The sequence below is a fragment of the Thunnus maccoyii genome, chromosome 4 (assembly GCF_910596095.1).
Source record: "Thunnus maccoyii chromosome 4, fThuMac1.1, whole genome shotgun sequence".
Classification (NCBI taxonomy): domain Eukaryota; kingdom Metazoa; phylum Chordata; class Actinopteri; order Scombriformes; family Scombridae; genus Thunnus; species Thunnus maccoyii.
The window spans coordinates 18,001,687-18,028,818 of record NC_056536.1 but is presented as its reverse complement, the minus strand read 5'-3'; the positions used below and the strand labels follow the sequence as shown (position 1 = coordinate 18,028,818).

General features: G+C 41.8%; 2 protein-coding genes across 2 annotated transcripts in view; one reads left to right on the top strand and one right to left on the bottom strand.

Annotated features, from left to right (window-relative positions):
* The window catches only part of LOC121895445 (putative helicase mov-10-B.1), a 65,007-nt gene that overhangs the window by 32,634 nt on the left and 5,241 nt on the right, over nucleotides 1–27,132 (bottom strand). The window contains exon 2 of the mRNA XM_042408599.1: nucleotides 8,655–8,781. The gene's annotated coding sequence lies outside the window, so the exon portion shown is untranslated. The remainder of the gene's footprint in view (nucleotides 1–8,654; nucleotides 8,782–27,132) is intronic.
* LOC121895466 (protein Wnt-2b-A) lies at nucleotides 9,249–22,547 on the top strand. The gene is made up of 5 exons (XM_042408627.1): nucleotides 9,249–11,486; nucleotides 14,162–14,382; nucleotides 17,252–17,529; nucleotides 19,074–19,338; nucleotides 21,666–22,547. The coding sequence occupies exons 1-5, from the start codon at nucleotides 11,314–11,316 to the stop codon at nucleotides 21,893–21,895; spliced, it is 1,167 nt and encodes a 388-aa protein (XP_042264561.1). The 5' UTR covers nucleotides 9,249–11,313; the 3' UTR covers nucleotides 21,896–22,547.

The window sequence follows — 27,132 nt, the reverse complement described above, 5'->3', positions numbered from 1 at the left end:
TGTTAAGACAACAGTGACATAAAAACTTGCAAAATTGCAGGCAAACAGTTGCCTATTACACATTGAGCAGACAAGGAGCAACATCAACTTTCTTTTGGAGTCGTGTTTCTGGCTACCTGACGAATGTGAAATGAATATTCACTCTCGTTTTAGCTCTGTTTTGGTCTCCACTAACTTCTAAGGGAAATATCTGACTGTTTATTTGCCGCTCGGTGATGCGCAGTTAGCGTACACTGAAACCAGGTTCCTGCTCCGGTTGGAAACAGGTTTATGAGAGTAGTGAGAGTGAACCAAAACAGCGAAATTGAGGAGTTCGTCACTACGATGAACTATCACACCACACATAATCATTTTATCCATTGTTAGTATAAAAACATTATATGAGAAGCTTTATATATGCACAGTGGGGTCCAAAAGTCTGAGACCACATTAAATATTTTCATGTAAACCTGGAAATAGTCAGAAAGTTTGAGGGTCCATAAACATTAAAAACACAAGTAATGACATGTAAAATAAAGAATAAATATTAAATATTCTGTCCTATTTCTAGGTCAACAATCAAAGTTAAGCAAATTTGTGGCATTGAAACTTAACTCCTTTGAACAAAAGGTCAGATTTCCTTGAATTCTGTCACTTCCATTGAAGCATTCAGACGACACTCAGGTGGATTTGATCTACTCATCAGAGGCTTGTTCAAGTAACTCAACTTGCAGCCAGTGTTCACCTGTTATAAATATGACTGTGCCTCAAGTTTCCAGCAGATCACTGCTTACTAAGTACCATTGTGATAGTGGGAAACATGGCATCAAAACTAAATGAAAGTGTGAGAAGTCAAATTGTTATTCTAAGCAAAGAGGGGCTTTCTTAACGTCAAATCATGGCTAGACTAAAGCTTTCTAAGGGGGCAGTGCATGGAGCTCTAAAACGCTTTGCAGAAACTGGATCAGTTGTATCCAAAGCAAGATCAGGCAGACCAAAAGTGACCACACCAATAAAAAATCAATACATCAAGCTTAGTTCCCTGAGAGATAGAAAAGCAACTTCATCACAGATACAGAATTTACTAAATAAAGAAGAAAAGACTCCAATCAGCAAACGTACTGTCAAAAGAAGGCTGTCTTGTAGTGGTCTCAGAGGATGAGCAGCAGTTTCTAAACCACTTCTCAGGAGGCGAAACAAGGCCAAACGCTTGGGGTGGGCTAAGAAATACCACTTCATTTGTCAGAGACATGCTGTACACTCTGGTTTGCATCTTTGTGGGGAAGGATTTCTATTGCAGCAGGATAAAGACCCCAAACACACCTCAAAGCTTTGCAAGAACTACTTGAAGACCAAAGAAGACCAAGGAGTCCTAACTGTCATGGACTTTCCTCCACAGTCACCTGACGTCAACCCCATTGAACATTTATGGGGACACTTGAAGACTGAGAAAACCAATCATTATGTATCATCACATGAGGCTCTTTGGAACATTGTCAAATCATAACATGGGTCATCAGGTTTGCACAAAGTTGTGGAGTCCATGCCAGCTCAAGTACATGCTATCGTTAAAGCAAAAGGGGGCCATATCAAATATATTATATTTGATATTCTGAAATTCATACTTCTGGGGACAAACTTCAGACTTAAGACCAGTTAATAGGGGATGGCTTGTCCAACTGGCGACAAAATCTGTGTCCCCAATTGGGAAAAAAGCTTTTTTGGGGCAGTGGTTAAGGTTAGGGTAAGTCTTCAGGAAATTAATGTAAGTCTATGTAATGTCCCCAGAAGTGACCATGGTCTGATATGTGTGTGTGTGTGTGTGTTAGGAAAAGGAAAGAGAAACATTAAAACTGTCTATTCACTATTTCAGTTTTAAATGCAACAGATTTTGACGTAATATGTTATTTTGAGAATATTTTGCTGACAGACTGTAGCCACCCTGACAAAATAACTAATTTTTTCATCTGCATATGCACATTTACGCACACACATGATTCTCACCCCAAGTCTAATCGTAAAATAAATTGTGAACCTTTTAGATCAGCTTTTTTGCACCACATGGGAGTTGCGTGTTTAAACGTCTGTCATTTTCAGGCTTCATTACAGTCCATGTTCTGGTGCAGCCTCCAATATGAAAGGCAGACGTGGCATTGAATAACTATAAAACATTACACATACATACTGTACAACACACATAGACTTTTTCAACTCCTAAAAGTAAATGAAAAACACAAGCTCCCGCCTATAGAAACGTAGGTAGCTGTTCTGCCACTATGATTTCAATCTTGTTTTAGAGGTTGACTCACTCTTTATCCTGTGTAAAATTAGAAAGACAGAAAAGAAGGATTCACTGTTTTACTGTTCAATTCACTGTTCACTATGCTATCACAGCTAGCCACCATGTGACCGGCTGCCCATGACCTGCAGTGTACGTCACACAGACAGTTCCCTAGTAAAACAGGAAACTACTCAGCACAAACTAAGTTCCACTCAGAGGGAGCAGGGAGACACTGTGCTGTAAAAATGACCAGCATCCATAAAGGTAAATTTCAATTTGAATTATTTAAAAAAAATTTAAAAAAAAAAAAAAAAAAAAAAAAAAAAAAATTTAAAAATCACTCTGTAAAATGTAAATGTTTTAAGTGGAAATGGAAATCAAAGCAGTGGGATTAAAAATTATCCCAGTCTATCCCATCTAACATGGATGATGTATGCCTGATTATTTTTGTCTGTGTGTATTACTGTCCCAGTCTATCTATCGCCAGTGGGGCTTGCCTGTTTTTTCCTAAGAAGTGTCTGAGATGTGTTAAACGTCAAAGAGGCCATGCTGTCCCGGATATCCCTTTGATCTCATCTGTATCACCTGCTCTACAGTCATAGTCTGAGTGTATGTCTATCTACAGTATGTGTGTGCCAGTGCGCGTTCATGTGCATGAATGCTGTGAATTCGTCCAGCATGACGGCATCCCTCAATGACCCAGTAAACATTTTATTATAGAGTTATCACTATCACATCTACGGACACTTTGTGTGTTCACAGCAGCTATAAAATCTATTATTGACAGGCTATCCTGGGGATAAAGAAAGAAAGGGTCACAAGTATGCAGAGCTTAGCTCTTTAGAGGCCAACCATGATGTAACATCAGGGTACATAGTGTAGCAGTGCTTATGAATGTGTGTGTGTGTGTGTGTGTGTGTGTGTGTGTGTGTGTGTGCGCGCGCGAGCATTTTCTGCATCTGCGCAAGCACAAACTTTCTCTCAATGCCCATGTCTTTTGATGCACCTTTTGCACAGAGGCAGAGTAATAATAATAATAATAATAATAATAATAATAAGAATAATAATAATAATAATAATCTTTACTTATAGAGAACTTACACGTTAAAAATACAAAATACACGTTACAAAGTGCTTCACAAAAGCAGCAAAAAAAAAAAACCAATTCAGTGTAGGAAAAAGCAAGAATAAAGAAAACATTTTTAAAAGAAATAAATGACAGTACAAAGAAAATCAGGAAAGGCTCTCCAATAAAAGTATGTTTAAAGAAAAGACTTGAAAGAGAACATTGACTCGGCCAACCTGATTTCCTCAGGCAGATCCCCGGAGCCCTGACTACAGAGCCTCGGAGTCAGAGCCTCGGGGCCCTGACCGCAAACGCTCTGTCCCCTTTAGTTTTCAGTCAGGCCTCTGGAACAGATAAAAGACCTCTGTCCAAGGATCTCAAAGTACGTACCGCCAAGTACGGTAATAAGAGGTCAGAAATATAGCAGGGAGAGAGGCCATGAAGAGCCTTAAGAGTAATCAGTAAGATCTTAAAATCTATTCTAAAACATACTGGGAGTCAGTGTAAAGAGGCTAAAACAGGCGTGATGTGGTCACGTCTCGTGGTTCTGGTTAAAACTCTGGCAGCTGAGCTCTTTACAGTCTGGAGTCGACCAATAGATTTATGGTTCAGGCAAGTAAAAAGGCTGTTGCAATAATCCAGGCATGATGAGATGAAGGCATGTGGTCCCTGTGTCTTTAAAAGTTAAAATAGACCGTATTTTTGAAATATTTCTAAGATGATAAAAACATGATTGCACAAGCTTTGTGGTGTGCTGCTCAAAACTTAAATTACCATCAAACCAGACGCCAAGATTCTTTGCAACAGGCTTGATTTGATCCAATAGGGAACCAGCAGATGGCAGACTTTCTTTTGCCATGTGCTGGGACCCAATGACAAGGGTCTCTTTTTGTTTGAGTTCAGCTGAAGAAAAATTTTTGACATCCAGTTTTTGACATCACAAAGGCAGGTGTTAAGTGTACTCAGTATGCCAGGGTCTGTGGATCTAACGGGCAGGTATATCTGCATGTCATCAGCATAACACTGAAAAGAGACACCAAGTCTACGAACAATGTGCCCATTATTCATAAGGAAAATAAAATTGGTCCCAAAACCGACCCCTGAGGCACACCATACTCAACAGAAGAAAATGAAGAGACATAGTTGTTCACAGAGACACAGAACCTCCGACAGGTAAGATGAAAACCATTTTAAAGCTGTGCCAGATATCCTCACCCAGTGCCTCTGTCTAACAAGATGCTGTGATCAATTGTGTCAAAGGCTGCACTAAGGTCCAGGAGTACAAGGACTGAGCACATGCCATCATCAGCAGCCATTAAAAGGTCATTGGTAACCTTGAGCAGAGCAGTCTCAGTGCTGTGATACTTCCAGAAACCAGAATGAAACTTTTCAAAAATGTTATTTTCCAGTGCAGAGAGATATTGCTTAGACTCTTTTTTTAATATAAAAGGTAACTTGGACATTGGTCTATAGTTTTGAGGGAGGGATCCAGCCCAGGTGTTTTTTAACCATGAATGTGCATGAGCAGTTTTAAAATAATCAGGGACAAAACCATTAGATAAGGAACTATTAAAAACAGAAAGCAAACAGGGCCCAACAGATTCCATTACTTTTAGTAAAAACGTTGTTGATATTACATCAAGAAGGCTGGAAGACACTCTCATATATGATACTGTTTCTAAAAGTTCAGACAAAGTAATGGGATAAAACTGGTTAAAACTATCTTGTTGCGAGTGAAGGACAGAGTAAGTGGCATTGGGGGTAAGAGAGTCTTTAATTGACTCCACTTAATCATTAAAAAAGGTAAGAGCATTTAATAATCAACATCACTTTCAGCTGTGACACAAGGAGGGGCTGGATTTACCACCTGATTGACAGTCCTAAATAAAAATCTAGTTATGTTGACGGACAGAAATAAGTTTGGAAAAATAGTGTGTTCTCGCATCCTTAACCATATTGTTATAGTGTAATAATATCTTCTTCATAATATTGTAATGTACTTGGAGACCAGATTTTTTCCATCTGCGCTCTGCTTTCCTACATTCCCTTTTACAGCTGCGAATATTGTTGTTTATCCAAGGCTGCTTTCTTTCTGAGGACTTAAGAGGTGCAATAATATTTAGTGAAGACAAGCAGATTGAATTGAAACGGTCAGCCAGTTCATTGGTGTGGGAATATTCAGCCAGGTGTAGGCTTTGACAATCAAACAATGCACAGAACTTTGAGATGCTTTGCTCATTAAAGGGGACCTATTGTGCTTTTCCTTATTTTCAGTCATACATATAATGCCACAATGTTGGATGTTCACATTAAACGTGGACAAAGTGTCAAATAATGAGGTAAACATATGTAGAAGTAATCCCTGTGAGCAAAAAACATTGGCTTCAGACTGCTATGAACACTCGGTTTCCAATGATTTTTCTGCTTTCAGCCTGAGCTGACATTGGCTCATGATGGATTTCTTTATATGGTCATCTGCTCCACTAACATTATTGCATTTTTCCATTGTTTTGAGTCAAGTCGAGCTGGCATGCTGTGAGCGTTTTTCCATTACACAGCACAGCAAAGTAAAATAAGTTGTTTACCTGTTGGAGGTGTGCTGGTTGTCTGCAGCTCTTCATCAAACATCACCATCACTGTGGCTGTTTCTGCTTGTACTATTCCTCCCTGCATTATTTCATTATTTCTCTGAGCAAATACCTCCAAATATCTCCATATGCTGTTGTTTCTACCGGTTTTTAGCACTTCTAACAAAGCTCTGCTAATGAGGAACACATTTCATTTCCTGTAAATTCTTCACAATAAAAGTCTCCCATAATTTAGTCATTTAAAAGCTTTTAATTTGAAGTAGTAAAGTAGGAAATGTTAGGTCTGCATCAGTGGTAACGGGAAGGGGGCCTTAAAGAGACAGGAGCTGAAACTGCCTGTTAGAGACAGAGGCTGAACTGAGGGGCTGCAAAAAGGCCCAGTAGAAGATAAATAAGGAGTTTTTTTGAACTGTGAATCATACAAAGCTACTCTAGTGGAGTCCAAAAATAAAAAATATAGAGCTGGAAATGAGTATAATAGGTCCCCTTTAAGGATGCGAGTGCACGAGGAGCGGAGTGAGACAGTATTAAAGTGTAATCGAACCCCCAGATCTGAACCTTTGAGGCGTGGGGGAGGGGTTGAGGGGAGTGAAGGGCAGGAGAGGAGAGGGGAGTTGAGGCAAGAGGGCAGGAGTTGCTCAGGGACATATAAAAATAATAAGAGGGAGATAAACAGTGAAGCGACATTTAAACGGGCTAGAAGTCATTTCGCATTCTGTCTTGTAGCTCTTTATCTCTCCAGCTGTCTGTTCCTGTAGTTATCAGCTGGTAAAATCTTTAAAAAAAAATCAAATCGTGCTGTAACGGGAGCCATTACTGAACCTGTCTGACCGCAGCTCTGAATCTGTCCACCGTAACTGGCGTTTTAGCAGAGCAGGTTAAGTTTCGGTTGAGCTGCTCCACAGTGGACAGGTCAGCTGACAGACAGGCCAGACAGTTTCGGTGGAGATCTGGTTACACCGCGATTTAACGTTTTAAAACAAGATTTTATCAGTTTATAACTGCAGGAACAGACAGCTGGACAGTTGAAGAGCTGCAGGGCGAGATGCGAGGAGGATTTCTGTTGCTTTTGCAGCTGCCAGAAGCGCTTCCTCCTGCGGACAGACGCAGACAGAGAGACACCCTCCAGCAGACCAGTGCCGCTGTTAGCTGCGGCACTGGTCTGTCTCTCTCGATCAGCATATATTTGAAATAGAGAGCAGGGCTGGGGGAGGTGGGCGTTTTCATTCTACCATTTATATAAATTTCATGACGTAGAGACCTCCCAAACAGTTGACTCTACGTCGGCATTGGCCCCGCCTTTTCAGGGCTGATTTTTAACGGCAGATGACAGGTTGAGCCATTTTCAACCTATGAAATGCCGATTTTTATAAATCTGGTGTCAATGTCAATATTAACACAAGCATTGATATGTTTCATCACAGTAAAGTCATATAATATAATTTACAGCTCAAAAAACATGTTTTAGTGTGCAGTACCTCTTTAATAACTGGAAATGCACAGTTAAAAACTATACATTTGTGATCGTAGTTGACAACAGGCCCAGACACCTTCTCTGAGAGCTAGCCAATCATTTCTGAAGCTTTTGGAGTTCCAGCACCGCTGTGTTTGTTCAAGGCAGTTCATCGCTGTCAGCAGATCTAAATTTACAAGACAATAAATTATCACAGATCTGGTGCTCTGGCTCACACTCATGCATATGCGTGCACACATACACTCACACATGGCAGCTTGTCTGTCCCTGGAGGACGGTGTATTTATAGGGTTTGTGTTGTATTCTGACCTTTTGTTAGCTTTATAGATAATTCTACTGGATTTTCAGTTGATTAATATCTAAAAGCCACACAGGCCTGGTACTTTCATCCTCACAGCTACTTAACACGCAGAAATTATGTCAGCATTAAATCCATCACCAAAAAGTCATCCTGCAGGGATTAAAATAAAATATTTATAATGGAGACTGCAATCATCTGGAAAACATGGTCATTTGTTCAAACACTTAAAACATTTGTGTTTTACCCTCACAAGCAACCTCTTGTGGCCATGCGAGTCATGACAGACGTGTCTGGGCAAGGTTATAGTGTCTCGAAACCTTGTGGAGAAGAGAACTCACACCAACAGTTGATGCTGGTATCTTTTATTAGGGTGATCTTTGCCATAACTTGACAAAGAAGTTTTAGTTACCTAAAAATACTTGTCTTTTGAATGTTGTATTTAACATGCTTTCTCCACAAAAAAGTTAAGTATCTCATTAAAAATTCTCAAAATTAAATCTACTCCCTCATTAAAAAATCCAAATATTTTTTTTACTAGATTATGATAACTTCTATCAGTAAAAAGTCCATTCTCAATGTGCACTGGAGGTTTCTACTTCACACTTATGAGTTACATATTGAACCACGACTGGCTTTCAAACTAATTGTCATGTCAAAAATCCTGCTCATTATGTGCATGTCTTAAATTCAGATTTAAAGTGAGCACATGAACACTCTTTCTCCACGTGACCACAAACAGTCACATGAATCAACAGTTTTGGAGGGCATTGACAAGCGATGTTGTCCTGCTGCTGATTGGAACACCAGATTAGAAAATGCTCATGTGAGTTGTTTTATAAGACAGTGATGAACAATTTATTTTTGGGTTTAGCCAGGAGCACTTGTTGTTAGCATGAAATGTTGGTAAATAATGGTGGATACAGGAACACTCCCCATCTTTCCTTTAATTGCTTCAGTTCACCTACTTTTTGTCTTTGTTCCTCCCTCCACCTGTTCTTTGCTCTTATTCACTTCATGGACCTGCACTGTGTTGAGTTTGCCTCTGTGTGTCCCATCAGTTCCCTGACGACAGGCTGTCCTCCCTGCTCCAGCCTGCCAAAGGATGGGAATACACGCTGAGCTCATCCTTGGACTGCCTGACTAGTGACAACCCACAGCATGATCCCTACAAGGGACACATTACTGGACCATTAGTCCAACCCTTCCACCTGGAGTGCATGCCTCTGGTTTGCCCTTGGTTCATTCAGCCCATTCCTCTCTCTTCCTTCAACTTTCCTTTCAGAAATAATCCTGAGTGATTATAATGTATCAACACAGAAATCAATTGGATTAGTCAAAAACCCCTGCCTCTGTAAATCTCACCTTTATCCCTCCTTCACCCCAGTGCAGCATTTAAACACAGCAACTCCCGTCAGTACTTTTCCTCTGAGGAGATGGTTGCCAGATTGGACCTTGTACATCAGGGCAAACTTTTCTTCCAACTGACAAGAAGGCACTTGACTCTGTTATTGTTTATGAAGAGAAAGCTGGGGTCAAGTTCACAGGCTGGGAGAGAGAAAGAGAGAGAGAGAGAGAGAGAGTCTGTTCCAGCTCCAGCCCCGAGAGAGCAAGCATAACTCAGCCGTGTTTGTGCTTCCCTAATTCCTTTTGATTTAGCAGAAAATTGTGAGCTAAGCTGCAGCGCACAAATATTCACCAGAGCTTAGCTTTTTTGCCTAACCTCGCAGCCTCTTACAAATCTGTACCCACTCTAGTCTTTGTGTTTGTGCGTGTGCCTGTTTCTGAATATGTTTGAAAGTGTGTGTGTGTGTGTGTGTGTGTGTGTCCCATTCTGACAGCAGTTTGCCCGCCGAGCTCTAAGCAGAAATACAAATGTGTCTAAAAGGAGCTTAGCTTTAAACAGCAGCTTTGGCATAAATACTAGAAATGTTTTCTCAAGCTTTTGATGAAATAGCAGTTTGCGACAGCTATAGCTAATTCTAATAGTTTCAATTCCGACAGGAATTTCCTGATTTGTTTACTTGTTTGTTAGCATTGCTGGGTCAGCTGAATCAACTGTTAATCCAATATCACCAACACCCCAGACAAGTTCAAGTCTACGCTGATAAAAACTGCATATGAACAAGTGAAGCGGTGGTTTTTGAGTTTATGAAAGGTCTTGGGGTACTCTAACATTTTTTTTTTAACTCTGTCAGGAGCCATTCAAGGACAAAGAGATACATCAGAGATTTGATGATGGATGACAGCTCACTGCCAACTCTGAAGACACACACAAACACATGGAAAGAAAGGTAAGGATGGTCGCTCCACGGACAATGTACAGTGTTTGTGTGTGTGCGTGTATGCATGCTGTATTCCAGCGCTGTCTCAGCACTCTCCCTCTTACACATGTGGTTCATATTTAAGCCATAGTGCTGTTCCACTGGACGATTTGGCTCTGTTCTCCCAGTCCCACATTCCCAGCTTTTTTCTCTGACTTTCACTTCTGCTGTGCTTTAGGTGGTGTGAGGCTGCAGGCATTACTTAAATAAGCAACTGTGATAATAAATTGAATTTTGTCAATTGTTTTACTTGCTTTCTTTATTTATGTAATCATTTGTCAGAGACAGCATGTGTTAGTTCATGTCAATATGATTTAAATGAGCCAAAATTACACCAAATTATAAAGAGTCCCTGGCAGGTTGACGTTACACATCAAGAACAGCATGAAACAACATCATCATACAGAGAATATTCATAATTATAATTACTAATACTTGACAGTAATATCTGTGAATACCATATCTCCTATAACTATAGCCTGTGTGTGACTACTGATATTAATGATTGTATTTAAACATATTTATGCATACAGGAAAATTGCCTGCATTAATTATAATCACTCTGTCTGTGGTTACAGATGAACTCCTCACATTAGGACCTGAACAGCATCGTCACCCCTTCACCCCAGCACACACACACACACACACACACACACACACACACACACACACACACACACACACACACACACACACACACACAAAGACGCACCTCTATCCATCCATCCCTCTTTAATATCTCCTTCCTAGTCAAACTCTGTAACCCCTATCTGCCCAATGGGCGAGAGGAGCCCTCCCTCATGTCTCTCTCTCTCTCTCTCTCAGCTCTGACTCTGTCCAGCGCGCACTGATAAAGGAGAGGTCCGGTACGAGGATCGGATCCAGCACAGAGCCGACAGAACCGCAGCCAGACACGCATTTACCAACTTCTAGCTCCAGCTGCGATTCGGACCTTATTTCTGCCTCTGAACTGAGCAAAAACCGAGGATAAGTGTTTGGGGGAGCTGACTGGAGAGGTGAAACAGCCGACACTTGTTGCTGGTCTGGTCAGGTAAACCTCCTGTCGGCAGGCAAAAGTGCTCAGCGGAGAGTCTGGTGCGCACATGGCACCGAAAAAGCGCTCCTCACACTCCTGACAGACGCGCAACATGGAGCCACACACACTGGATAACGAGGCCTGCTGTATGTGTGCTTAACCTACTTCACATCAAATATTATCTATTAAAGTTGGACATTTTCTTCTGCAATCTTAATTTTCTGGGGGGCGGGCAAAAAAAAAGAAAAAAAAAAAATCAGAAAAGCCATGCTGGGCATTGTGAGCCTCCGGGCAGCCCGGATTCGCAGCTGTGGTTCACCGGGAGTCAGACTCTCATCCCGGTCTCCGTCATGCCAAAACCCCGGTGCCAGCTCGAGGATTTACTGTGCGTGTCTGTTGCTGCTGCTGCTCGTCACCCCTCGAGTGGACTCTTCATGGTGGTGAGTAGTGTCTGCATCCATCACACCTACAGGCCTACCTGCCTGCCAAAAAGATTTATGGGAGCTGAATTTGTGTATTTTCTTTTGGAGTAAAATGTATGTGAAGAGAGTATATTTATCAGACTATCGTTAATATTATTATTAACTAAAATCAAATTATGCGTCAAACTTTAAAAGTAAATGAAAGAAATGCCACATGATTTGAACATCTTGAACTTCATCAAAACCTATCCCAGTTAATTAGGAACAGTGGTTTTCCAGCAGCAGACAGAAAAGGCCGTAATAAGGGTTTGTATTAGTTAATTTATTCTCGCGGACATAAAGCTCGCAGTGCTTTTCTCATCAGTGTTGCTGCACTCAGTCGCTGACAAAAAAATGAGACTTTTATTATTCTCGGGCTTATTCGTGCAGCTTTGCAGCAAATGATTTAAACGCTGCAAGTTTATTAATATGAGTTTCATTGGCTATTATTTGTCACGAGTGAGCGCACCGCCTTGTAATTTTTATGGGGTAATGACTGCAAAGAAAAACTCTAAATGTGTTTTTCTGTCATCGTTTAATTTAGGTCCAATTGACTTGCTCCTGGAAAAAAAAGAGAAAAGAAACATGATGGAGCTTTAACAGTATTAAAAAAAAATCCCACTAAATTACGAGTTTGTGAATGAGACTCGAGCTTCTTTAGGATTTTTTTCCTAAAATGCATTTTCTTCGTGTCAGTTTGTTGGCCTGCCATATTCAGTAATAATAATAGAGCGATAAATGTAATTTATGTTGGCGCTGTTGGCTGAGCGCGTGTTCAGCTCAGCTGGAGCCTGCATTCAACAAAGCGAACAGTCATTAATTCACCAGGTATACCACACACACACACACACACACACTAACACACATACACACATACACACACACGTGACTTCACTAAAATACCCCAAAACCAGCCATCTAGAGCATAGGTGAGGGGTGAAAAAATATCTCATTGCCTGCGCAATAACATACGTGAAAATGTCCATGTGTGTGAGTGTGTTTATGGGAGAAGTGTCTGTGTGTGGGCGGGTGTAGGGGTGATGGAATGCCTAATAGTTTGTGTAGATTAAAAGCAGTTATGGGGAGTAGTTGGAAGAGTGTGTGTAAAGGCTTTGGCTGGCTATTATTGGCTTTGAGGGGAATTTGGTGTAGGAGATATGGTACCTAACTGTTTATCATATTTCTGTGGGTGTAAGTGATGATATGGACAGATCTGGGACTTTAACACCCCTTGAGGGATGTTCAGGGCCATTTGAGAAATGTATTATTTAACACAAATACATAATGTTTATAATACCTACATTTTAATCTCCAATTATTCAGCAAGGTTAATAGCCTAAACAGATTAAAATGTGTTAAATATTGAATTTCATTGTGCTGTGTGTGCATGTCTGCACCAGATAATTGCAGGTTTGGCCAAGTTCCCTTTTGACTCTTTCATGCATAATGGAAAAAGCAAACTGATGTGCAATATGTTGCTAAATTTGTGCGTTCTTAGTGAATGTGTCAGGAAATCCCAAGACTTAATTAGTCTTTCTTACTGATAATGGAAGAGAAAATGATCAGGTTACTAATGTCCACATTTTTTGAGTGTTTCTTGTATGATCCAGGAAATCTTGAGATAGGAGGAATTGTGGCTGTCATCAGAAACCAACAGAGGCCTTCAGTCGTCCCTCACTTGTCTTTCTCCTGTGATCCACAGTATAGTTGCAGGGCTTTACAGCATGTTGTTTTAAACCTGCGGACAATGATTTACTATCCTATAAAGTCCACAAGTCCTCTTGACTCTCAGAGAGAAAGACAGAGAAAATTAAGTGTGAATTGCTGCTCTGGCTCTTTCCTTTGATGAGCACTTTGTTCTTATTCCTCTTCTCTAATCCCACTCTGGGGAGTAGAGAGCCTCCAGTCTCCATCCTTTCGCCCGGCCTCGTAAAAAACACGACCACACAGCTACACGCTCCCTGACCTCCCCTCACTGACCCGCCAAAGTCAAGCAGCCACCGAGCTGCGAGTGGTCTCGTCCGTGCACACAGAGGCACGTCACGATAAGGTGCGCGCTAAAAAGAGTTTATCTTGGCTAAAACGCGGCATTTATCTTGATGTGATACAGTAAAAGTCTGTTTTATTAGGACAGGGATTGGAAGGAGCGTGCGGGAGAACTGTGAGTAAGATGAGAATGAGAGTGAGCGAGCAAAAAACGTCAGAGGAGTAAAGTGAGTAAATGGGGTCTTAGTTTGACAGGGTTATTAGAGGCCCCAGACTTCTTGCTCTGATTTGTGACGACATGATTTCAACTATCCCACTGGGAAACATTTAAACACACATACACACGAAGGTCCTGTGGGGAGAGGTTAAGTGCTTATTTATTTGGAGAGCAGAGTAAATGGTTTCCACTCCCCTCCTACTCGCAAACCTTAAACTGTTAAGTGTAGTGAACTCTGACTCACAGAGGACTGTTACTGAAGCTCTTCTTCACACCATTCACCACCTATAAGTGTGGGCACCTAACATATGAGGGCAACTATGCACACTACTCAATAACAATGTATAATAAATCACTGCAGTGTATTGTATTCAGATTATGCATATGAATCCGTCTTCTGTGGATTCTGTTCAAAACCGCCTAGAATTCTGCGTTTTCTTTGGATCTTCAGGTACATTGGTGCACTTGGCGCCCGTGTGATCTGTGACAACATCCCAGCCTTGGTGAACAAGCAGCGGCAGCTCTGCCAACGCCACCCAGACATCATGCAGGCCATCGGTGAGGGCACAAAGGAGTGGATCAGAGAGTGCCAGCACCAGTTCAGACACCATCGCTGGAACTGCAGCACACTTGAACGTGACCACACCGTGTTTGGACGCGTCTTGCTACGGAGTAAGTCCATGTCTGTGTCTACATGTATGTCCAATGAGTACAGATACCGAGCTTGAACCTGAGCCCCATCTGCCATTATCTCACTCCTCATCTTCACCCCTCTTCTTCACTTTAACAGCCTTCCATTCTTATCTCTCCCTTCTCCTCTCGCTCTGTCCTTTCTCCGATCTTTCCCTCTCATACTCACGTATACTGGTGCTCCATGTTTATAGTCGCTAATGGACTGTTGTAATGCCTTACGCCTCGTCAATAAACACACAGGCTTCAGGATGTGGGCTTGTCGTCATTTTGTTTTTCCAGTCCTGCCAGACCTCTCCGTTTGTAACAGATTCCTGCGTATACACACATGAACACAGGTGCACATGCATGTTAACATACATATTTCCCCCATCTTTGTAGCCAAGGAATGCATAATTCCTCCATATAAAGTTTTATGACCACAGACACAAACATTCATTAAACAACAGAGGGACAAACGCTCTCAAGATCAGATGATAATGATTGTATGAATCACCCATCAGAATTAGTATCATCTATATTGGCTAAGTGTGTTTACACATACAAGGAATTTGAGTCCGGTTTAGTGGCTCTCAGTGCACTTACACAGAATAACAACACAACAGTCTTCAGAAATATACACATCATGGATATATTGTGCAATGATACTGAAATAGCCAGCGTAGATGATTATTGTTACACTCTGAATACAGAGAATGGATGCAGTGATCCACCTGTAAGTCGCTGTTGCATGCAGTGCAACCAGGTATTCTTGAATTATCCTTACTCTTCACCTTGTTGCTTTTCAAGCAAAGCATGGTAAATGCTTCATTTAGAGCAGTTCACTGTAGCATATCTGAATACAAGTTGCACAAAATAAGGTTCTTAGCGTCTGACATCACTGACTCTCCTTGGCTCCTTGTTACTGTCCCTCTTCCAGTCATCCTATAAGCATGTGTGGGGGCCAACGATGCATGGAGAAAAAGCAGCACATATGGAGATACAGGCTGTGTGTGTGCACGCGTGATTGTGTGTGTGTGTGTGTGTGTGTGCATGCGTGTGTGTGTGGTGGAGAGGAATAAACAGTAATGTAGATGTAAATATTTAGAGAGATATTCTCACTGTCAGACAAACAGTGCAGGTCTGAATGATGACCAGCAATGCCCTCCTCTATCCTCCCACACATCAACCCCCTCAGCGCCCACTGCCCCCGTCTCCTCACCCCCCGGATGAAATGAGAAATTCCAGTGAATACAGAACAATAAGGTTGGATCACACAAACTCTTCTGGTCCAGATAGAATTGCAGAATGTCTTGTAGTCAGATACAAATGTCTACATTTCTAATCAGTATTATAGCAGAAAGCTTGGTGATTGAAGTGCTGGTAAATCTACAAAATCTGAAAACAAGATTAAAAGTCTAGCAATTCCCTAAAGGATGCAAATTTAATTACACCCCATAATATGACAGCAATGGTCAGACCAAACAACAACAACTTGCAATGTTAATGTTCTTAGAGCCTTAACAGCAGCAGGGCTAAAAATATAAAGTGTTGAGGGTGGTGCTATAGAAAAGGACGTGGAGGTCATAAAAGAGTGGTTTCTCATCTTGGGAGCTGAATGTGATTAGCAAATTACACAGCAATCTGCCTATCACATAATGAAATATTGTGTTTGCAGAGTTGACACTGTAGCCTGATGCTAAAGCAAAGCTTATGTAGGGTCCAAAACAGAACAAGTTCATCTTCTGAGGAGCATGAATGTGCTTAGTAAATTATATGGCAATTTTTATTTAATTTCTTCTACAAGATTGGATTTTTATTAGAGGAAAGGTTGCACTAGAGGAAAGGTTGCACGGTCACCAGAAACATCAAGATTCATCCTCTGGGAACCATGAATGTCCACAGCAAATTTAATTTTGTTTTTGAGATAACTTGATAGTTGTTGGAGGGTCAAGGAGTGACTAAAATCATTAGAAGCAATCAATATCTTCACCAAATTTTACGGCTGATAGTTCTTTATGATAGTTCTTGCTCTGGACAGAAGTTTTTGACTGACCAACCGACCGACCACGGCCATATGGGCATAATGTTGGCAATGAAAATGGACAAGATACAGTTCTGCTTGCTTGTACTTGAGAAGGAGCTGATTCCATAAACAGGATCTATTTAATCACTGGGGAGATTACTCTCATTCCAAGTGCAGCATTTTCTTTTTTGACTTTGACAACAGAGGCACTAAGTGAAAACCACATGTTTGTTAGATTGACTAAGTGATTTAAGATGAACAAATTCTGGCTACCATGTTGTTTTTTGGGGGATTCACTCCCACGGGTGCTGCAACTGTGACCAAACACTATATCTAATTCTCTATGTGTCTTTGGCCACACAATAGATGAGTCATATTCTAAGGAACTGAAGAGACCAGAAACGAACAGATGAGCACAGCAATGGTAGATAATGCTGTCATGACATCACCCTGGCGTTGATTAATGGGGTATCACTGTGCCTGTATTTAAACAATTTATGTGAGCAGAGGAGAGCCCCGCTGTGAGGATTATTTCCATGATAATATTTAAACAGAGCAGTCCTATACTCCACATCAGGCCTGATATGCCCCCGTCAGCTGCACCTTCATGTCCTGATGGCTCACGCCCAGGCCTGGTCATGGCATTATGTGTATCTGTGTACGCATGTTAACATGAGGGCTGCAAAGCTCCAAGTCTTTAGGTTTTGGAGAACCTATTGTATTGCATGATATGAGTCACTACAAATCCGGTGTTGAGAAATAGATTTGTGTGTTATTCTAACTTCAACCTCAGTCTAACATTTCTTTCTTTTTTTTTTGCACTTTCTCGCTATCTCTGTTTCTCAGGCAGTCGTGAAGCAGCGTTCGTCTACGCCATCTCCTCAGCAGGAGTGGTGTATGCGCTTACTCGCGCTTGCAGCCAAGGTGAGCTGAAGACATGCAACTGTGATCCCCACAAGCGTGGACGGGCCAGCGATGAGAGAGGAGAATTTGATTGGGGTGGCTGCAGTGATAATATCAACTACGGGATAAAGTTTGCCAAAGCTTTCATAGATGCCAAAGAGAAGACTGTCCGAGATGCACGGGCACTCATGAACCTACACAACAACCGCTGTGGCCGAACAGTAAGTGTGTGATTACAGTAGAATCTATTTCGTGGGTTGATTCACCCAAATTACGAAAAAAAAAATTTGCTCACTTACATCTAGTGGTATATCCAGCTATGCAGGTAGATTTGGTTTTATTTGCCAAAGTTTTTGACATACTTGCATCTGGGACGACATTTACATCTGGTATTAACAAGAAATCTGTCTCTGGATATGTTATCTGGATAATGACAACTGATCATGGGCCTTTGCATTTACACCAGGTATTAAATAAGCTTTCTTGTTATTTCAATTCCACCCACATTAGGATATGCAAATTAGGTAGGTGGAGCTGGCAGAATGACAACAATCATAGCTCATCTCAGTTCAAAGGAAGCGAGGCTGCTGTATGGGTTCATGTTATTTTCCCTTTGTAGAGGAAAGAGTTGTAGATTTGTGCTCTGAATGCACTTTAAGGTTGTCACTTAAATATTTGATCTGTAATCATTTGTTCAAATTCAAAATTGTCAGTGTAAAAGTGCAAAATGCACTGTTCGCCTGTTTGCTGATTTTGTTAAACACAACTGCTTTGTAATGTTAGTTTGTTACTTAAGTGAGGCATTGGAGGCACCGCAAGAGAGCGGAACATGGTCAGACCGGTCTCTGAACTGTCAAAATTTGCTTATGTGCTGAGGCAAAAAGCAGGTGGGACTTGAAAAAAAGCGTGGGCAGAGTTGTAAGTACAAACTGCAGGAGCTAGCATGGCTAGTGGGCTAACAAGAGCATTCAACAAGCTGACTATTAAACTGGCTGGACTTTGGAGAGTTTTGCGATTTCACACGTCAGAGCTGAATCCGATTAAATTTTACGCACAGCAAATGAGGCGGGGTCAGTATGAGACCTGCACTTAGAATATCTCACCCCATTCCTTATAGAAGAGAATAAGGAGCAAAACCTGGTGTGACTGCAGCTACAGCATATATAGGAGAGGCTACATGTGTTGCTTCTGAATTAGTTTGAACTTGATATTTGAAGTGACAGTCCTATTGCATTTACACCTTGCATTAAAATATTTTTTTCCTACATAAGAGGATTTATTTACTGATATGATTTTCATATGACATTTTCAGAAGTGTAAATTGGGTCTGAGATTTGTGCCATGAACCCCAATACAGTTCAGGTAAATGGAATTTTGTTTGCAGTGCTCACAGCATTAAAAAAAAAAAACTACAATAAAAAATGAAAGTGTCCCCATAATTACGGGTAATCCACAGATCTCACTGTCAACATTTTTTATGGGGACAATGAACTTTTAGTGTTATTTTTCATTGGTTTGAGCACCAAAAATCCATCCACCTCAATTTTATTGGAGTAGAGGCAGAACTCTCTGGCAGAAATATGTCTAACAAAATACCACTAGGTGCAGTAAGTGAGAAACTATGTTTTCATGTAATTTGGGTAAACCAACCCTTTAAAAATCTTGCCTGCATTAGTGCTGTATTTTTAGAACACGTAAAACCCAAAAAATTTCATAATGGCTAAAACAACATACACACAATCCCGACTTCTCTCTATGTATTTAGGCAGTGAAGCGTTTCATGAAGCTGGAGTGTAAATGTCACGGTGTGAGTGGCTCATGCACACTGCGGACATGTTGGATGGCCATGTCAGACTTCAGGAAGACCGGTGACTACCTGAGGAGGAAATACAACGGGGCCATCGAGGTGACAATGAATCAGGACGGGACAGGCTTCACTGTAGCTAATAAAGCCTTCAGGAAGGCCACCAAGAACGACCTGGTCTACTTTGAGAACTCTCCGGATTATTGCCTGCAAGACAAAGCAGCAGGTAAGACAACAGAGGCAGAGAAGAAGAAGAAGGTAGATCTGACTGACAGACGCAGAGAGGCAATTTCTCATGGATGTTGATGGATTGCCCCGACTGTGTTATGTGTATGTTGTGTGTATGTTCATGCATGACTAGTATGTTTGTGTGTGTGAATGTCAGTCTGTGTGTGTGTGTGTGTGTGTGTGTGTGTGTGTGTGTAATGGTATTCAGATAACACAGAAGGCCTCCCGTGTGATGTCTGAGGAAGCTAATATCCTTGTACCCCGGGGACATGGTCGTTTTGTGACCACCTGACCTCTGTCAGTCTCTGTCAACACATATACACACATATACACACCCCATGGTCAGAGGATGTGTTGATCAACCATCCTACAATGCACCTAATCGGTTATGACTGTTTCTGATTGGCTGGATGATGGATAAAATACTCAGACAAATTTCTGGGATCAACACCTCCATCGCTCAGAAACTGAATCTCTGTCCACTTCTCCCTCTTCCTTGGTCTCTTTGTCCCTTCGTCCCTTCGTCCATCCTCCCCCTCTTTCTCACCTTCCCAGTGGAATCCACAGCCTAGGGACACAAGCAGCTAATTTTAAAAAAATCACTTCTTTCTGTCTGTCACAGTCTCTCTCACTCTCTGTCTGTCTGAACTAAGCGTAGCTGGAGGGCAGAGTGGGCCTCAGAGTGTGAGAGCCTGTCTGTCTGTCACGCTCCACTGTCCATTTAACCCTCACACACACACACACACACACCCACACACACACACACACACACACATACACACACACACACACACACACACACATACACACACACACCCGCACACACAAATAGAGCGGCTTCAAAGGGAGCAGTGGCTTGGGAAAGGCAGTGTAACTATAGGCCACTCTACCAACACCGCATAGTTGTGTGTGTGGGTCTGTTGTTCTATGGGCAGCTTGTTGTGATAGGTAGCAGTTCAAACAGGGAGCTTCTCACACCAAACACCAGCACTAATCTCTGTGGGGATGACATTCACACAAGACACAGACAATATGCCTCTGCATTAGGTAACAGCCAGACTGCTTAACACTATGATACACTCAGTACTGGTGGCTAGCATGCTACTGTAGATTAGACATCGAACCAAATAGGGTGCCAAAGTGAAAGTCAAACATCAGATTTCTATTCCAAAACTGAGAAAAACCTAATTCAAAACCACACTGACATTTGTAATAATGCAAATGAATTAAAGTTCCAGTCCTGGAACAGAAACTTGCTGAATAGTACGTCTTGCTGTTCACTCCATTTTTCTGGACAGGGATGGTAAAATTTAGAAAAACAAAACTGAGGAAAGTTGTTAAAATTTCTGTTTTTAGTTGCAATTAACACACACCATTTCCTACAAGCCCAAAGCTGCCGCAGTCTTGGTGTTGGTGTTCCCGTAAATTGGAGTAGTCAAGCCAGAAAAACCACACATCAGTCTCCAAGTTGTAATTCTGAGTCAGAGATATCTGGAATTCTGCCACCATCACACTCTACACGAATAAAACACCAAAAGAATCAATTTGGTGATTTAAAAGGAGAAATACCCTGCTTTTTATCTGCTTTTCACTTGTGGTTCACAAACTGCACATGTAGCTCATTTAAGGTATTTTAATTGTGTAACGAAAAGTCTAGCAGTGGGGGTGACCCGCTTGGAATAATGCCTGAAAATTACAAGTTGGAATATTCATCCCATTCTGCCAACATCATATGAATGCAGTATAAACGTTGCCAGCTTCACAGACTGAGGCCAGTCGAGTGGAGGGCTGTAAGGACGGTGTAGATATTTTAAAGACGGCAGAGATTACAGCAAAAAAGTTAACAAGATGATATAAGAAAAGAGCGTGGGTCGATATCAGGAGGGAGAAAGTTAAGATAAGGTGTAATAAGCCTACTGGTCAGATTTCATAGGAGCTTTAGTTTTATGAATCTTAAAGAATAAATAGTTGTTTAACTTTGTAAAATTATGAAGGGTTCACATTCTAATCTATGATATAAAAGTGCTATATATTTGTTAATATTAGAATGTGTAGGTAACCAAGGAACACGTCACTTTTTCAGAAAGACAGGTGAAAAAAATTCTCAATGAGAGACTGCATTGAGACTAATTAATCGACTTACCATTTCAGTTCTACGTAGGACTTTGGTTCTCTATAAAATTATCTACTGGCTGCTTTTTGTTTCATGGAAGATTTGACAAAGAAGTGAAACATATGATTAATCAATAGAAACAATAGAAAGTAGCTTTAGTTTTAGTTTAACTTTTAGCCGTTATAGCTAACTCTTTTCTACTCTCTGTGCAGGTTCCCTGGGCACGGCCGGGCGGGTCTGCAATAAGTCATCACGCGGCACCGACGGCTGTGAGGTCATGTGCTGCGGGCGGGGCTACGACACCACCAGAGTCACACAAATCACCAAGTGTGAGTGCAAGTTCAAATGGTGCTGCGCTGTGGAGTGTAAGGACTGCGAGGAAGCTGTGGACATACACACGTGCAAGGCCCCCAAACGAGCCGAATGGTTGGACCAGACCTGAGGACACACCCCTTCCGCCCCCTGTAATGCAACCCCACCCTTTTCCCCTTTGCAGGTCATCCTGTGGAATGTGGCATTCTGGGAAAGTTTGTCTGAAAGTGCTCTGCATCTCCGCCCTCCCCTGCCCCTGTCTCGGTTCATCATTGCATGGCTTTTCTACTTGTTTCTGTGAAAGCACTAGAATTCAGTACCCATCAATATGAATAAATACCCATTAGCCCCTGTTTGTGAGACTGAACTGCTGGGATCAGATGATGAACAGTGCAACAAGTGAAAACTCTGGGGTTTGGACGGATTGGGCTTTTATCAAAGATTCAGTCCAGATGGACTTTTTTTCTAGCGTGTGGTTCTGGGTTAAAAATGGTTTGCTGCTTTCATGATGCTTTAAAGACACATTTTCACATAAACTGAGCCTTCAAACGTATCCAGTATTATTACAACAACATCATATATTCACATAATTTTCTTTCTTTTGGGGGGGGAAATACACTTTAATCTACCAAAACGAATGCTTGGTTTGACTTTGGGAAGTAGCTTGAAAAGTGCACTTTGAGAAGTGGACATCTAAGTGTTTGGCTCTGTGTGGTCAAACAGAAGTCCAGGCAGAGGACTACCAGAGGACAGGGAGATGGACACCAGATGAATAAATGGACGGATGCATCATTGGAACTTTGAATGCAACTGTAAAAAAAAAAAAAAAAAAGAGAGGAAAAAAAAGCTGTTTAAAGTGATTTATTTAAATTTTTAAAGTGTTGTTTCATTTCTCATCTGCGGATGAGACTGCACTACATTGACTGACACAAGGAGAGAGAAGAGCACTCCTATTATTGTGATTATACAGTGTACTCTAGTTTTCAGTGTGTAAGACAACAAACTGCCTGCCGTTGAGAAGAAGAAGAAAGAAAAAGAAGAAGAAGAAGAAGAAGAAGAAGAAAAAGAAGAAGAAGAAGAAGAAGAAGAAGAAGAAGAAGAAGAAGAAGAAGAGGGCCTGGATGGTCACGCATAACCACAACCTCAGACAAATTTCACTTCTCTGCTCTCCAGCTTGCTTGTATAACATTGTGTATATTGCCTTATGTAAACAGATGTTCATATGAAATATATGGTGCATTAGTATGACACTGGGATCTTTGTTTTTTGTTTAGACAGATACAGAAGATGAGATCAAGAAAGAGAATAGATAGTGCTGACAGAGCAGAACCAATCAGGATGATTGATCAGGCTAGTGATTAAGTCCTGTTGTATTGTTGTCATTATTTCTATCTCACACACTCACTCACTAACACACACACACACACCATCGCTGCTCCTCACCAGAATGAGTTGAGAGAGACTGGGGCAGTAATAATACAATCTATGTCAGTAACAAAGGCTGATTCTGTGTGAGTTGGGGTGGGGTGCGTTATATCAGACAAGGGGAGGGAAGTGTTTGATTAAAGGCCCAACCTCAGCCCCAACCCCTGCTGGCCTCATCCCACCCCTCGCTATGTGGAATTCCAGGTGGGTCCCAGGCTAATGACTAGATGGCTGTAATTACCTGGGGCTGTTGATAGCTGGTGATTGGCCATGGTCGTGCCACAGAGGACCTAGTGTGGGCTCCTGCTGGGACCACATTTAATCAAAGGCTTCTTGGCCGGCTTATCAAAGGGAATACTTTCCAGCAATCTTCTCTGCTTCAGCCCCCTCTGCTCCCCAGCCTCTCAGGCCAGTCCGGGCTCACTTATATTAGAATTGAGAGACTCCTGATAATGTGAATTCAAAAGGATCTCGCACACAAGAGACAAAATTAAGACAGAAGGTAGATGCCTTTTTGGAGAGACTAAATGATATAACATTGCTTCATTGCCTCTTTATTGAGCAAACCTGTATTTCCATACAACAATAATACAATACTAATCCTGCATGTCACTATGTCCTGTTGATAAGACCATCTCTCCTTGCCCAAACCTAGGACAGGAAGCAGCCATGCTAAGGCACACGCAGGAAATGCAATGCATCTACTCTGGAGATACCTTGATGCAGGAAACAGAAACTAATTCAGATACAGCAGCTAAGAAGAAAATACAAAACTTCTCTCCTGAGTGTCCTCCTTCAGTACAAGCTCATTCTAGTGATACTACCTCATAATCAACATTTTTAATGGACAGATGTTAGACCACTTATGATTCACCTTTCAGTCTACAAACTTAATCGGCCCCAAAAAGAGCCCTTAACATCTTAGAAGTGCTCTTTTAATAGCCACAGGAGGCCCATATCGTTAGATAAGATAAGCTTTATTGTCCCTTAGGGTAATATTATCAAGCCATTCCAGTCACTGAGACTATTCTGGTGCCAACATCCTGTGGCACAGTCTATCTGTGTCCTGGATGCCAGGCTGAGAGCATTCCTGTTGCAGAGTATGAGAGACAAACCATTAGTCTTCCTAGCTGGCAGGCAGTGCTGTGGGCGAAGGAGAGGAGGAGGAGATATACTGACTGAGGGCACAGAAAAGGCATCAAGGCAACATGATGCCTTCAAGGGATACTTCTACATTTTTACAACTATTTTTTAATAGGTTCTGCATCAGTTCTGTTAGTTATGATAACATCGTACTTACCAAATTAATTGATGAGATTTGTGAATGTATTGAAATAGCCAAAAGAAGTCAGACGGGGAAGAAACACAAGCAGCCAGATTATCCTACCAGTTTTAAACAAAAAATTGTCACGCAGACTTTGTTAGCATCCATCACAGTTTACAGACAGGCTTTGCGGTTTAGCTTTGATCTGCCACACTTGCAGTAGCTGTGCATCCACACAGTTAATGTGGCACTATTACCTATATTTCGGGTGTGCTTGCTTTTGGCTTTACCTCCAAATAAAGTGGTTCAGACAATCTGGCTAAACTTTCAGTTTGTTTACGATCTGTCTGATCATCTTGATTGCTTGTATTAACTTCCCCGTTGTAACAATGTCGCACCTAAATCTCAGCAATTAACTTCGTGGATACAATGTTATCATTAATAATAAAAATGATAGGGCAAAGCTACAAAATAAGGCCCAAACTGTAATAAACCAGAAGTATCCTTTAATTTAACAAATAATCTCACTGGGCTCTTTGCTCTCAAAGCAGCTGTGTGGTAAAATCACAAGTACAAGTAGTTTTAACTGGGGTCCTGCTGATTTTTAAATATTTTATGTTTTAATGAAATGAAACGTAAAGGCCCAGGAGTACAACACCTGCCCTGAGTGTTAAACTTCTAACTGGTACACTGACACATACATTGCTGCAGTATCTTTAGACTGTTAGACAGGCAGACAGCGCACATGGCCCCAATCATTTATTCACCATCATCACAGTTATTCCCAACTGTATGATCCTTATTTACACTTGGTCTATATTCTCTCTCTCTCACTCTTGACTCCCTCTGCGTCTCAGTAGTGACAGTTATGTAGATTTATCAACCTTTTGTCCAGGATGTACAGCATGTCAGGCTGAGCTCTGGTTGCCAAATGGCAACAACCCTGAGAATAGAGGATGAACTGTACTCCAATTACACACACACGCAGATGCACACACGTATAGTGTGAAGGTACATGGACAGGACAGGGTCCACCACCTACACTGTGGGAGCTTTAAACCACAGTTTGTGATAGAAAAAAACGAAGAGGTGTGAGAGCGCGAGAAGGAAAGACAACAAGTCAAACAGATGGATGGAGGGGAGAGAGAAATGTATAGGGTTACTTAAGACCTGGCAGGCATGTTTATCAGCAGATCTTAATCTGAGCAGAAAGAACCGCGTTCCCCACAATTCATCATCATTACCCGCCCCACCTGCCACATCGCCCTGAACGCCTCTCTCCTGCTCCCCGCCTCTGGTACAGGCTTCTGTCGGTGGGAATCTAGCCAGCGACCCCACCAACGTTTCCCCAGTAACATTCACCTTGGGGTGGTCCGGGTGTCAGCCATGCGATCTGTTTCGCACACATATTCACATGTGCATACCTGCAGGCAAGGATGGGACCCCCTTACTGCCCCCTGAGCTCACCTATCACCTGTCTGGTAAAACCCTCAGTATGTTAGCGAGCCTTTCTACTCTGTCACTCACTGCTTGTGACCAGAAAGTGCATGCAAACATACAAGTGTGTGTGACGGGACGGTATGGGTTTACCCCTCAGGGCCAGTAGAACTTAGGTCATTTTTTTCCGGAGGTTGGAGAGGGAGTCTGGCGAGGTCAGGGGTCATAAAGTTTAGATGTATCAACAGAGAACCTTCAGCACTATGAACGACCACCACTGATCCGTCGCCTGTTGACACCTCCTAAACATTAACGGCTTGCTCATGTAGCTAAGCTCTTCTCTGGCTGGTCAGCGATGAGGTGAATTTATTCAGAAGAACACCTGCTCTGCTGGATTAAAACCTAGAGTATAGTTGCCTGCAGTGTCAACTCTTCCATCCATCTTTCATCCCTTTACTCTCCCTCTGAGGGGGAAGGGTGGGTGTCAGCCATTAGGTATTAGGTGGTGTAGCTTTGTTGGGAACAGGTTTGAGTTGGAGGGCTGTGGGAGCAGTAGGAGGTGCAGATTTATTAGGGAGCTCAGACTAATATTTACGCGACCTGCCAGGACCCGAGGGGTGTCGAGACCGAGAGGTAGAGAAAGTATGGGTATGAATTGCAGTATCTGCATTGAGGGAAAATAAGGGATTACGACACAAAACACTTATCTGCTGAGACCTACAGCAAAAAATGTCCGACCCCCACCACCTTCAACACCTTTCCCCCAGTCCCTTTGCTCTGTCATTTCCTATATTGCTTCACAGCGACACATTTTGGTAGCCATTATAGCAGTAATGCTATGATATCGTAGCTCGCTCAAAGTAACTTAAAATATTTTTCCAAAACGCAACTGGCTGGCAGATCAATTCTTTGAACTGGCAAATTTGCTGAAAAAAGAATAAAACTAGAATTTTCCAAACAATTCCACCTCACTGGCAGAGCAATATTTCAGCACTCACTCACTGTTCCATGTAAAACATTTCCGGTGCTTCTATAATTGCTCCAACTACTGACACATACAAACACATGCAGGTTGACCTCAATGAATTTTCCATGAGTAGAAAGCCTGTGTGACTTGACACAGCACCAATTTGTCACCCCTAATTTATCCGTGATATAACTCACTCAGGTTTAGTGTTGGATAGCAGAATATTCAGCAGGTTCCATTAACTGAACGCTTGAAGGTTAAAGCAATGAAGATT